The sequence below is a fragment of the Salvia splendens genome, chromosome 2 (assembly GCF_004379255.2).
Source record: "Salvia splendens isolate huo1 chromosome 2, SspV2, whole genome shotgun sequence".
Lineage (NCBI taxonomy): Eukaryota > Viridiplantae > Streptophyta > Magnoliopsida > Lamiales > Lamiaceae > Salvia > Salvia splendens.
In genome coordinates this window covers 28,909,447-28,924,274 of record NC_056033.1, presented here as the reverse complement: position 1 = coordinate 28,924,274, position 14,828 = coordinate 28,909,447, and the positions used below count along the sequence as shown (strand labels likewise).

Here is a 14,828-nt window from a genome sequence, read left to right as displayed (position 1 = left end):
GTAAAGACAAGATAGAATATCGTATCCTCAGAGATTAAATAGCACTTGACTATCTTGAATTATTGTCGATTACTATTTAGACTACGGAAAGTGGTTTGTTCTATGAATTATAAAATTACTAACTAAAGCTAGTAAAAGTAAATAAAGCAAAAGACAATTTGAGTTTTGATAAAATAGAAACAAGCAGAGCTTCCGGATCTAATTACAAAGTCTCCGCCTTGATTCAATTAACTAAACATATTACCTATTTTGCGTCTCCATGATTGTTAGGAATGTCGCGACCGTAGGATAAGAGAGTCGCTCGGTGTGCAGCCAACGACTCGCTGGGACTGTTCTGACATCCGTTCCAAGTCAACGAGCCGCTGGTTTGACACAGCTTCACGCAGTCTTCGTAAAACAACTAACTTTCTCCATCGAACTTGTTGGAATCGTGCTTGGTCAAATGATTTTTTACTAATAATAAATGTTACAAGACATTTAATTTTGTGAAATTAAATGCAATAACGTCGATCTACGTTCCGAGTAGATGACCGTAGTATATTCATTTTCTCAAATCCGATTCCCGGTGAGTGAAAAATAATATTTAAAGTTGGTTACAATAAAGCTAGAAATGAGCTATGTGAAAAGACTAAGAGATTAATTAACTAGGTGTTAATTATCCCACATCGGGGATGATAAACTTCTTTGATGAAGTATTTAATCAGATGAATTATCATGTGTAATAATTATCGTGGAATAAGACGGGTGACAGAGCCCACAAGCGTGCACACGCGCGCCGCCGCCGCCGCCCGCCCGCGACCCGCGCACCGGGTGCCTTGGATCTTGGATCTTGGCAATTGGTCACGTCACCGCTGGACCCCGACGCATGACGGGAGACAAAAGGTTCCCGCTGGACCCCGACTCACAACGGGAGTCAAAAGGTCCCCGCTGGACCCCGACGCATAACGGGGGATAAAAGGTCCCCCGATGGACCCCGACGGTCCATGGTGTATCCCGTCGTGTAGCATGTCCAGGTGCATCGTGTCTATTCAGCTCCCACTGGCTAGTGCACCAGTCAATAACCCCGGCGGTTACAGTCAAGCCATTATGACACACATAATAGTTGTTGACTCCATCTATGCCCTGCAGGTGGACTTGGCCTATAAATAGACATGCATCCATTGCATTCTACGATAGAACATACACAAACATCTTGCATACACGCTCTCTCGCTCTCTGCATAACCTTCCTCGTCGAAGCTCTGCCTCCGCCTTACTCCCGTTCGCCGGAGCTCTGTTGCTAGCGGTGCTGCACTTCAGAGACGAAGCCGTTTTATCTTTGGGGACGACACGCAAACTGTGAGCACTACCGGGGCGTATCTCGTCTTGCGGAAAGAGGACTCCTCGACTCGGCTTACCACTTTCCACAAGTTTTTCCGTGTAATTTTGTTTAGTTATTTTCCGTGTAATTTCTTTGTTTTATTTTCCATTGTAATTTCGCCCGGCAAGATTTGTATATCTCATTTCCACAACAGAACTCTGATTAACACGTGCGGGGTAGCCACACAAAGTTTTTTCGATGACAAAGAGAATTATGATCTTTGAAGAGAATTTGGAGATCGTATTGGTAGCCAGATTACCGTTGACATTCTAAATTCCTTCATTTGTCCACCTTACCTTGAGTGATAAATGTGTTTTTGGCTTGTTTTCACATGTTTTCTTGCACAATTCACACAAAACGATCAAAATACCAAAATAGTAGAGTACATCATGTCAATTCTTGGCCAAATATGAACAAATACAAGCAACTCTAGCCTCTAAGCTCTTGCAAAACCCAACCTTATCAAACCCCCTAAACTTAACTATTTGCTAGTCCTCGGGCAAGAAAAAAATAAACCAAAAAAAACTTGGTTTCCAAGGGGTTTAGACATCATCGTTGTTTCAGAAAGATAGAATAAAATAAAGCATATCTGAATACAATCTCTTTCAAGTTAAGCCTTCTGGTACATGTTCACTACTAGCTCGTGTATCACCTTGGGTTAATGCTTTGCTCAGATAAAGTTTATGATCCTTTGCACTCTCAAATTGTATAGGTTTAAAAATAAACTCTCAAATCATTCAAATGTGCAAAGTTTACTACATGCTTATTCAAAATCTACATCATCCACCACTATGGCGTGAGTGTGACAATAAATCTAGGATCCGAAAGCTCTTGTTTTAGGTTGCAATGTTATTATGCAGGCTTTCTAGATAGTTGGGGAAGTTTATAGCTAAACTAATTAAAATTCCAAAATCGAAACTTTCATCAACTTACTTTTGACAACTCGAATTCTAGATTGTACTAGGCTTTGCCTAGACATCTAGATATTTCGCATCTCCCAAATTCCTTCAATTTTTTCATTCGTTCCTATTTCATTTTCAATAAAACATTTTTTCTCTAGGCAACAAATTTTTCACATTTTTTCTTTCTTCATGATTTGCATGTTGTTCTTTTGCTACTTCCCTTTTTCTTTTTATTTCATTTTCTCCTTCTAACCACAACTTTCTTTCTTCCTTCCTTAAAAGTGATTTTCATAAATAAAGCTTCAAGGAATCTTAATCCATAGATCAGTTCAACAAATAAAAAAACTTATAAGCTAAAAATTGGCTAACAAGGGATTATAAATATGGATTAGTGCATAGATAAAGAGAAGACTATGAAGGATGAACTTTGAAAATTCCCCTGGTAGAGTTGTTGGTTGTGTGAATGAAAATGTGAAATAAGTGATGGGGTGTGAGAATGAGTGCAATGTGAGGATTTATGGAGGAATTTGTGGCGAAAAATGATGAAATTTGAAAATGAGAGAGATCATATTATTAAAAGCTAATGAATTGATTAAATTGTCCTACATAATCATAAAATTAAGAATATCAATTGAGCCAGCCCAGCGGGTCGAGTTAACCCTATTCGAGTTACAGACTAATCAGGTGCGGGCTAATCAGATTATAATTTTATCTGTCTACACACAACATATTTAAAACAAAAAAATTAGAAAAAAATCAAATTTTATTGTATCCTAGTGGGTTGACCGGCCACCTAAACAGGTTGGCTCGTTTAGCCTGATTTCTTTATCGGGCTGTGAATTCTCAGCCATAACCCTTTATTTTTAGCGGGTTATCTGGATTAGCCCCACAGGTTCATATTGAATTGACATCCCTACATAAAATACATCAATGGTATTCCGCTAACCAAATATGTACTATTTCGCACAAAGGAAAATTATGTCATTTTACATGTTACTCCATCCATCCACGAATAGGAGTCCCGTTTACTTTTTTGCACTTGTTTTATAAAAATGATAATAAATAATTAAAGTGGAGACATGATAAAGTAAGAGAGCGAATAATGCAGATAAGACAAGACAATATCTTGTAAAACCACAGGGAGAATAAGCATGCATATTAAAAATATTAATATTCCCACTGCACACATATTTAATTATATACAATAATTTTTTTGTTTTTAGAAGTTATAGTTATGTAATTTAATTTTTTTTAATTTAAGCAGTAGTTTTTAGGTAATTATATATTTAAATTAAAGATATTTTAACTAATTGCAATTTTCATTTAAAAAATAAAAAATGGGATCTATTATGAATAATTAAAGTTGAGTGTCGCGTGAAATTTATTGACCTAATATTCGATATAAATACAGCCACATTTCTTTGAGACAGATGACCCTAAATTACATCCCCAAAACGTAACCAGCATCATCGACCTATTTGCTGAAGATTTATTCGAGAAATCAGATGTTAGAGCAGGCTGTGGAGATTTTCGAGAAAATGAAGGACAATTTTTGGCTGTGAGTCGTAATATAGTTTAACGAATGCGTTTGTGGCTTTAAATGAACTGATTTTAAAGGAATTTTAGGGTTATGAGTGCATCTCCGAATTCAGAAACTTTTAATATAGTATTGCTCAAAATCGCTTGTAGAGAGAGGGAATTCGGCAAGGCGAGAGGCTGATTGATGTTGGCTCTGAACAGTAGTTTGAAGTGTGGAAAATTGATCTATTGTTGGGGATAGTGCAAGTCTGGGGATATTGTTGGGGCAGAGGGGGTTTATTTGAGTATGATGAAACTTGAAGAGCTATTTGATCACAACTCATGGAATTTTAGTTCACTAGCTTTGTGAGAATGAATACATTTTAAATGTATTGAAGACTGCTGAGGAGAAAGGATGTGTTCTTGATTGTTTTGCTTATTAAGCAATGGTATCACTTGCGTGCTTTGTTTTTTTAATCTACTGTTATTCTTGTGTTTGACTGTTTTCAGAAACTGTTGATGCAGGGTTAGATAATTTCCCCCAAGGGAAGATCACAAATTCTGAATTAAAGCAAGTTATGTTGACTCCAGGTCTGTTATACCCTTGTCTTGCCTAACACTAAATAGTCATTATGTTGCATGCTTTAAGCTAGAAGCCTGGAAATTTTATTGAGTAAAATTGATAGTAGAACATGTCAATACACAGACAGGCATCGACAATAACATGTCTTCGGTGAACATAAGTTTTGTATCACGGAACTTGAAATTGATGCAACAGCAAGTTCAGCCTGATATATCAGCCCCAAATTGTAATGTTTAATTTGGAGTTATGACTCATGCTACATTTCGGTGAGAATTAGTAATTATGTTGTATGGTTTAAGCAAACTAAATACAAGATAAGTATAAGGTTTCAGTCTTCATGTTAGCCCCTAAGCTAGAAACCTGGAGGTTCTGGAAATTTTATTGATGAAACATGAATGTTGTTGAATTTTTCATCTTATATGTAGAAATTCAATACGCAGCATCAACATGGCTTCAGTGATCATAATTTTTGTATCACGGAACTTGATTGATGCAACAGCCCCAACATTATTTGGAGTTATAAGTTATAACTCATGCTACATTCATGGTTGGATTCTTTTTGTTAGCCCTCTAAGTATTTCATTTCTGGCATGCTCGTTCGCACCTTTCCCCTTTTGGGTAGAAAAACTGAAAACCAACTACTCAAAAGACCACTATTTACAAAATACATGTGAAGGAATTCGTATATTCTTTACAAAAGAAAATTTTCAGTCACTCTTAGATTCTTTACTCTTCTCTTGTTCTGTTTCTGATGACATACTCTTTTCATAGAAGAATTGAGTGATCAGTCCCGCCAAAATAACTCCAAGAAACGCTACCTTCCTCCAGTCAGGCGATGAAGATACTGAGGCATCAGCAATTCCAATAACGACCAACCCCATCAGAGCAAGGTAAATATTCCGTCTCATCACCGAACCAGCACTTTTCTTGGTCACCTCCTTGATCTTTTCCGCCTCTTCCTTAGCTTGTGCAATGTCGACGGGCTTTTTCTCCCCCAAGTTCTTGAAGAACATCCCTTCGTTTCGTTCCTTCTGAATCTGGCCTTCGAAGTTCTCCACCATTTTCTCATTCTCCTCAATCTCCACCTTGTTGAGCTCCATAGACTCCTCGAACGCTTGCATTCGACTCTCTATATTTCCCATTATCTGCTCAAGAAAATGAAAAAACAAAATTTTCCTAACAAGTCCACTTTTGTATGGCAGTTCAGTTCACAAGGGAAGAAGAAAAATACCCTGGCACCAGCTTCATCCAATTCCTTGAGGGCATTTTCTCCAATCAGGTCGATTTCGGCATTGGCTTCCTCGGCAAACTGGGTTAGATATTCCGATCTTTCGTCCAAGAAATCGGTGAGCCGGACCTTTTGGGTTTGGAGCATTGCAATCCTGGCAAGGAGTTCCTGCTTGCGCTTGTCCCCTTGTTGTGTTGGTGGAGTTTCTTCATCTGAGTTTTTGGAGTTGCAGAGGGAGAGGCTTGTCCTCCTCTTCTTCAAGGATTCTCTTCTTGGGAAGGGGCCATGGTTGGGGGTGAAGGCAGTTTGGATTGCTTTCAGAGATATCATAGTGTATATTGCTGGGGGAATTGGGTGGAGAGAGAAAGTAAGAAGAGAGAGAGAGTACACACTTTTGGACCTCCCAATATGTATGCATTATCTGGTTTAAATATGGCAGCTAAAGAAGTGTTGTGTAATTGTGTTTGGCCTAGATTGATACAAAGTAACTGTCACAAAAGAAGTTTGAACCGTCGTACTCATACACGTATACTGAAGAATAATTATTTTAATTTATTTAGGTTAAACAATTTTAAAATGAATACAATAAAAAATTAGTATAGTAATGGAGTTTTTCATGGAAAATTATTATGCAAGTGGTTAGAGTATGAGTTGTGAAAAACAAGAAAGAGAAATTTATTTTAATAAGATAACGCCTAATTTTGATTGATTGTATAAAATAAAAAATGTATAGTTATTTTTTGTAGATAGATGTAATAAATATCCCGTTTCAGCTAATAAAAATTACTATTAACATAAATAACGTGCGGATTGATAATTATAGAAACTATTTTTACTCTTTCTATTTTAAAAGATAAAAAAACCTTCCCTCTACGCAAACTTGTGGATATTTGGGCTGGAGATGTTGGGCACAATTCACTAGGCTCAATCTATTTTCAGACCATAGGCTGCTGAAGTAGCTTAGGCCCTTAAATATTACTCCCTCCGTCCCAAGGTAGTTGAGTCGTATTCCTTTTTAGTTTGTCCCAAGGTAGTTGAGTCATTTCCTTTTTTGGTAAAATTTTTATTCCTTCTCTTACTTTCCTCTCTCCACTTTAACCTTTAACAAATCAATTTCTTAAATCCCGTGCCCAAAAGAAATGCCTCAACTACCTTGGGACGGAGGGAGTATACCTATAGGACTGTTGATGCACGACTGGGCCTATTCTATTGGGTTCTCCCATTTTGCATTTCTACTTATATTTATACTCATACAAAACAGATATCTATTTTGGTCACTCACAAAATATAGGGATACATTCATATCCTTTTTCTAATTATTGTTCATTCTTCCAACTAAATCTCAGATCCACAATTTAAAGATTTAATGGCCAAAAATAGTACCACATCTATTTAATTAAAATATTTAAAAAATTCAAAAAGGTCATTTTGGGAAGCCATTAGGCATCGGTTATTTCATTTCATAAATCTCTCCCTTTAATATCAACACATGATTAATGAAGATTGATTCTAAATTTTTTTCCTAAATTAAACTAGATTTTCTCTCTCATCTCTCTCTCCATTATAGACGTCCGGTGTTCTACTTTGTAATTCAAATTCTTTGTAACAAGAGATCTCGAATCTGGCTCAACTCCTACTCCACATGTATTTAATTAAAACTTATTTCAATCACGACGCCGATTTCCAATTCCTCCACAATTGCATTTCCGATCTCTTCGCGCAGCGGTTGAGATCGGATATGGAGATGTTGAAATTGGGGGAATTGAACAATCTTTCTTCTCTCCCTCATCGTTTTCTCCATTGAAGACATTCTCAAGAAATTGCTGTCGTCTTTTTTCAATTGAAGACGTCTGTTTTTTATTGATAAATTTTGGTTGAAAGCTATTGTATTAGTCGTGTAATTGACATCTATGGTTTTCTGTATTTGTTTTTGAGTAGTTCGTTCTTGTATTTAGTTTTATTTTGCATCAATTGTCGTTTTATTTTCATGAAATCATCCATTGCTTACAGATTTTCGTGTTTGCTTTTCGTAAGTTACAGCTTGTAAATTTTCGACAAGTAATGTACTATATTAAGTGTATAATGTAGATTGTATTAATGTACGATTATAGTTGTATAATGTATATGTCGTCTTTGAATAATGTACATCACAATGGGTTTAATGTGTGACACAAGTTAAATTCATTCCCCAAAGGATTTAACAATCCATGGGGCTAGGGTATAGTACCGACTCACTAACAAAACCTTGACTACGGGAAGGGAGTTAGAGCCATTAGGGTTTAGCAATCCATAGGGCTAGGGCATATTACTAACCCATACATCAAAATTCATTTTTGAATTATGTACGTGTTTCAAGAAATAATGTTTAGGCTAAGTAGAACTAAATAATGTATGCGAAGTGGCCTTTAATGTACATGTGTAATACTAAATGATGTACCTGTGTAAGTATTTAATGTTTGGCGAGAGTTGAATCCATACTCTTTGGGTTCAACAATCCATGGGGCTAGGTTGTAGTACCCACTAAACGAAACCATCACCAAGCGCACAGAGTTTGAATCATTCCCCTTGGGTTTAGCAACCCATGGGGCTAGGTTATATCACCACCACATGAATTAAATTTTATTTTTTAATGCGTTTAAGATTTGGTATATTAAATAATGTACCAATAGTATCTAATAATGTGCACGGATCAGTGAATAATGTACAGATTGAAGAGAATAATGTTGAAAGGAACTTGAATTCATGCCCTTTGGGTTTAGCAATCCATAGGGCTAAGTTGTAGTACCCACTCACAAACGGAACCATCACAAAGGGCAGAGAGTTTGAATCATCCCCCTTGGGTTTAGCAACCCATGGGGCTAGGTTATAGCACCACCACATGAATTAAATTTTATTTTTTAACGCGTTTAAGATTTGATATAGTAAATAATGTACCAATAGTATCTTATAATGTGCACGGATCAGTGAATAATGTACAGATTGAAGAGAATAATGTTGAAAGGAAATTGAATTCATGCCATTTTGGTTTAGCAATCCATGGGGCTAGGTTGTAGTACCCACTTACATTATTTCATGTGTTGTCTACATTATAATATTAACACACGATATTGTTATGATTCTACTTTACTGATTACTAAAGGTTTACATTACTTTGAAGTATATTTACATTATCAAAATATTGAGGCATCAACATATGTATGTTCAATAATAATGTATATGTTTTACATCAAGTAATGTAATGGAATCCTCTCTGTCCACATCATTAGATCGTAAATGTACATTATTTGAAAGATAAATGTTACACTATTTAGATGTGAATGTACATCACAACTCTTTTACATCTCCAAAATCTAAGTTTAACAGTTTCAAAAACATTTATTGTTTTCTGTTTCCATCATATTACAACAAACCAAAAAAAAAAAAATCTAATACAAGCAGACTCCTCACTGTCATCGAATTCAACTTGAGACATCTGTGTACCTATTCATAAACAGATACATTGATTAGTCAAAATGTTACATTACTGGTTAATACAGATTTACATTACTACAAATAACAAATAATAATAATGTAACACATCAGTGCGAAATAATGTAAATATTTGATCAAACAATGTCTAAAGGCCTAATGTATGCATATTTACTGTAACCTTATGAAGCCGGTAATGTAAGTAAAAAAGTGTATTAATATAACACATCCTTATATAACACACAATAATGTAGCACATCCGTATCAAATAATGTAAAATTTTGAGTAAATAATGTAACAGCTCATACTATAACACAAAATAATGTAGCACATTAGTATGAAGTAATGTAAATATTGGGTTAAATAATGTGCATATGACTTTTGAAAGAAGATACAGAGGACCATATAGAGCAGAAACTGTAACACAATAATGTAGCACATTCGTATCGAATAATGTAAAATTTTGAGTAAATAATGTACAGAAAAAATGAAAAAATGTAACAGATCATACATTCATACTATAACATAAAATCATGTAGCACATCAGTATGAAGTAATGTAAATATTGGGTTAAATAATGTGCATATGCCTTTTGAAAGAAGATACAAATGACCATATAGAGGAGAAACTATAACTCAAAAAATTTAAAAATCGGATCCCAATAACAACCCATTCAAATTAAAATCAGAATAATGTAGTAACAAAACATTTCACAGAAACACACAACTATGCATAACAAATGACCACATTAACTGTATCAAGATTCAAATTTGGCAAAAATTGGATCCCAATAACAACCCATTCAATTAAAATCAGAACTAAGTAGATTCATCAAAGAATTACTCAAACCTAAACACATCTCAAATCAACCAAAATAAAAAAAATTCCCCGCATTTTGGCTGAGGGTTGACCGAAAATTACCTTATTACTGACCAAAGAGTAAGAGACTATGAGATGATGTATGGTCGATCGTCAACACACGTTGAGATGAAGGAAATCAGTATACGAACTACTGAAAGTCGTCGTCGGGGATTGAATCGGCGTTGATTGGAGTTTTTCCGACTTCTGAGCGGTGGTTAGGGTTTTTTGGGTGATTTCAGAGGCGGTTAGGGTTTTGGAAGAGATGAGAATTGAGGGAGAAGAGGGAGACGAAGTGATGGTGAGAGAGTGGAAGGTCAATGGTCTCTCAAAATTGGAATGATATCATTTTGCTGAAATCTCGGATTTAGCAGTTTTGAAACGCATGTATAAAATCTTGTGTTTCCTATTCTACCCCCATAATGTACCAAATCGACCTAATAATGTAACAAAGACTATCACATCTCCTACTAATCTAATCCGTCCAACATCTTAATCCAATGGTTGATATTAAGTTGGAACTTAACACTAAGGGGACAATAGGACCTTAATGCTCCCCAATATAAATTCAATATATTTTACAAACTCCAAATTATGATCTAGATTGTTAGAAAATGTCAACAGATGATAAAATACCATTAACAAAAAATATAAACATAGTATCAAATTCTATAAATTCCACTGTTTTTTTCTCCCACTTACCTTATTTTTTCAAACTCATGGCAAATTTAATTGGGACTCCTAATTACATATATGGATAGTAAATTAGTAATATCTATAGAATTATATGTCTACATGATTTTGTAATCATGCTTGATTGTATAATTAGGAGTTCTAGATCAAAAGGCTTGATAATTCAAGAACCGCCAAAATGTGTCAACTCCAGTCGTATGCCCACATCGATTTCCAATACAGGTAAGACCAGTTCAGAACTTTTGATTTAAAATCATTTTGGTAGATTAATCTAAATTTAAAAGGAATATAAATATTCAATATACGTCAAAATGTACAACCAATAGGAGTTCAACAACTCTATAACATTATACTTTTGGGAAATGTGGAAACATACAATCTTTCCAGCTGTGGAAAAGTTTTAACTTTTTAAATAGAGTATTTTTTTTCCATTTCCAATGTTTCTTCATGATATGGGCAAAGCTCGTCCACTATTTCTTCATTAACTTTTGTTCTTCTTAACTGCTCCATCCGTCCATCATTTAAAGAGTGACTCGGCACGAGTTTTAAAAAATTGTTTAACTTTATGAAGAAAAGTAAATAAAGAAAGTGAGTGAATTGTGAGACCCATTTAAAGTATTAGTTTTATATTAGACTGTGAGTATAAAAAGTTGGCGGGATGTGGATCCGCACACTAAAAGTAGAATAAATAAATGGTTCTATAAATCGTGGACAAACCAAAATAGCAAAAGAGTTATTTAAATGGTAGACGGAGGAGGGAGTACTTACTGAATATCCTAAAATGGTAAATATAGACTATTTTAAAGAAGAGAAATGAATAATATTAAAAAATATTTTTAGCCATTTTTGTTATTATATGCAGAATATAAATGAAGAATGATATTAAGAATTAAATATGACTTCAATGGAAAAGCCAGCCAATAGATGGTCTCATGGTCCCAAAAAACTTAACAACTGCTGGAAAATATATTTTTAAATGCTCCAACTTATTCTTTATAATACCTACATCCAATAATTGAAATTAGCGAATTAGCGAATAATGTGCAGAAACATACCCACAAAATAATAGTAATAAACTCTAATGTAAAAAAAGTAGGGCGATTGTGACAAGGGAGATCTTCTCCTTGTGACAAGATAGTCAAATTATAGTTTATTACCTATACAATTTTATACTAGATCGTACGCTGCTAAGTACGTTGAACCTTGAAAGATTAAAATATTTATTTTCCTGCCTAATCTGCAAAAAAACAACTACTGCAATTAATTATATAAGATCAATTATTTTATCATTTGGAGACTCTAGTTAATTTACTCGATTGTTTAAGCATGCAAATGTCTTTTTATACTTTCTACATCAGAATATAAAATTTCTAGACTTTTTAATTTACGAGAATTGAACTTCCTTTTCAATCATTTACTCACAATCTTCAAATAAAAACTTTTTCCTTGTTTGTTCATTTCTTTAAAATAGAAACTTTCATTTTAAAAAATATCATCACAGTCAACTAATACTAGTTTCACTATTTTTTCTCATTCTCTTTTTTAATTTACACAATTATTTTCTCTTTCTCTTTCTTATTTTACTAATTTTACATTAAAATTCTTATCGTTTCAAAAGTTTTTACTTTTAAAAAATGCGAGTAAACTATATTCCTTAGTCTCATGAACTCAATAACGTTATTGCATGATGATGAACTTTTTCTCGAGCAAATGGGAAATGCTTTATTGTCTAAAAACTAAAGACTAGTAGTATAATTTTAAAAATAATGAAATTAGAGCAAAAATTGTATTTTGATGAAACTATTAAAGGGTAAACTGTCTTAAAATAACAAACTTTGTGATTTTCCGATTTTTCTCGTGAACTATGAAAATAGCATCCATAGTCATGAACGTATCAACTGTGTGCCGATTTTCCAGGTCAGGTATTCCAGCTACGAAGCGAGATGACATGTCTTTTCCTTCTAAATAGGTCAAAGATAGATGAAGTGTAGATTTTAGAACGTTGTTGTAATATAGGAGCTCTCTAACCTCAATCTGGATAGTTTTTAGCATGCCTCAAAATCACACTTTAGTTCATTATACTGTTTCTCCTCCACAACTTGCTCGAAATTCTTAAAAAATTGATCAATGTTTAAGTTGGGCTTCGTACAATTCTTTATACTTGAATTGACACTCTCACTAATTTGTGTGTTTCTCATACCAAGTGTGAAGACATAGCTACATGCCCATTTTTTCTTCACATTGTATATATGTTTTAACCATGTGTTGTCTCCAAGTTTAAATTCAGTCAATAAAGTATTCCAAGCCTTCTCAAATTGTCAAGAAACATGATCCTTCCTTTATAAGGTTTCCTAGGTGCTTGATTCCATTTTGCATTAAGTGTCATGCGCACAATCCATTAAATGTATCTTGCATTACCTCATGCAACACTATTGCGCTTGATCCTGATCAATGAAGACGGTAATTAAGATGCCTTTTATATTTTTTTTGCCTCCAAAGAAGTTTTGAACAACCAATTAAATAATGCTGATGTTTCATTATATAAAAGTGATGCACCGAAAATCACGACCTTCCTATGATGATTAAAATCCGAGAATGCAACAAGTGGTCTATTATCACGATTTGTACAATATGTGGTATCCAATGACACAACATCACCAAAGTACTCATAATCAATCAACATTTTTGCATCTTCCCAAAAGACATTAGTTATCCGTTCACCTATATCCATTTGGCTTGCATGATAAAATTATGGTTATTAGATAACTGGTCTTGAAAGTATCTCATTAGACAACCAGCTTTGCAATATATCATGCTTTTTTGTCTCTTAGATCGAAGAAAATCCTTAGCATCCAATATAGTGTAACCAGTCTCATTTCTTCCTCCATCTTGTATAGTCATCAAATTAAAAGTTAATTTTTGTATGATTCCAAAATCATCTGCCAAATCAATCTCATTGTCAAATCAATCTCATGTACGTGAACGTCTGTAAAGTTACGTTGAGAAGATAACATGTGCACTGTCTCATGAAGATGGAGAAGATGATTATGCTCTTTCATAAACTCATTTAGTTTATATATACCCTTCACCGAAGTGACCCTCAATCATAGTACTTTACAATTTGTTCGAGTGTCCTGTCCGGAATTGAGCACCAAGCAATCTCTTTTGTCTTCTTTACGCACACATTCCTTACAACAAACATTTTCATAGGATGTTGTTTGTCCAGTTTTTTTTTAATTTTTATTTAATAATTATGTTTTCTTACTTTGAATCCAACTTTTCCTCCATATTGAACCCAAAACCTCCAAGCGTCATCTAAGCTGTTAAATTCCATACCAATTCTAGGCTTGTAATCAAAATCCGAACTTAATCCATTAGTGATATGTTGGAAAGAAATCAAGGGAAGATCAAATCACAAGAGAATAATCAAGGAGATATGGAATTAATGGAATTACCGTGTAATAAGGCAATATGAACTAGGGTAAATCTTACCTTATTTTGTATGATCTCTCTAGTATATAGTAGGCTTTAAATCAATGGAAATATAGAATTTTTTAGAGTGAAATATAAACCATTTCAACATGGCATCAGAGCAAAGGCTCAGAAAAAACATCATCACAACCAAATAACCTTTCTCGACCTAAGGCAAAAATCAAGTCATGGCCGAAGGAACCGAAAACAAACCAATCATCCCAGACGATCACAAACTGAGGGTGAGTAAGAATGTTACCGTAGCAGTGAAGCTCAATGGAACCAATTACCTGATATGGGAGCGACTCATGAAGATTCAGATCGGGAGTAGGAGGGTACTCCGACACATCAACGGCAACCCGCCACCGCCCGAACGAGGAACGGCCGGTTACACGGAGTGGGAGGAAACAGACTTAATCGTTTTCTCGTGGATTTTGGACAATATCGAAACCGATATCGTCATCGATTTTGCCCATCACCAAACGACAGAGGCCTTATGGAAAAGCCTAGCCGTGACCTTTGAAAGCATGTCGGACCCGTTTCTACTGTTCGATCTGGAGGAGAAAGCAGAGAACGTTAAGCAAGGAGAACAAAGTCTCGAGACTTATTGGCGGCACTTACATGAAACGTGGGTAGATGTGGATCGGTGCCAAGATCAACCCGTCACTTGTTGTGACAAAGGAATCAGACAATTCCGGAAATACATCGAAACCCGACAATTGTTCAAGTTCTTAACCGGGCTCAATCC

At 34.9% G+C, this 14,828-nt stretch overlaps 1 protein-coding gene and 1 long non-coding RNA gene across 3 annotated transcripts; one reads left to right on the top strand and one right to left on the bottom strand.

Moving 5' to 3' along the window:
• Positions 1-3,689: 3,689 nt before the first annotated feature.
• On the top strand, positions 3,690-5,706 carry LOC121763904. Of its 2 annotated transcripts, none has more exons than XR_006042518.1 (4): positions 3,690-3,819; positions 4,305-4,370; positions 5,134-5,252; positions 5,565-5,706. It is a non-coding gene; the product is annotated as an uncharacterized LOC121763904 (long non-coding RNA). The 2 variants fall into 2 exon arrangements; XR_006042516.1 differs by having other exon boundaries at positions 3,691-4,228.
• Positions 4,919-6,077, bottom strand: LOC121763893. Its single transcript, XM_042159992.1, has 2 exons — positions 5,594-6,077; positions 4,919-5,507 (listed from the first exon to the last, which is right to left on the bottom strand). The coding sequence occupies exons 1-2, from the start codon at positions 5,918-5,920 to the stop codon at positions 5,070-5,072; spliced, it is 765 nt and encodes a 254-aa protein (XP_042015926.1). The 5' UTR covers positions 5,921-6,077; the 3' UTR covers positions 4,919-5,069.
• Positions 6,078-14,828: the final 8,751 nt, after the last annotated feature.

Excerpts from the sequence above, each read along its gene's own strand:
- LOC121763893 (XM_042159992.1), bottom strand. The coding sequence starts at position 5,920 with ATGATATCTCTGAAAGCAATCCAAACTGCCTTCACCCCCAACCATGGC. Across the intron at positions 5,508-5,593 it reads TGGATGAAGCTGGTGCCAGG|ATAATGGGAAATATAGAGAG; the intron begins GTATTTTTCTTC and ends TTTCTTGAGCAG.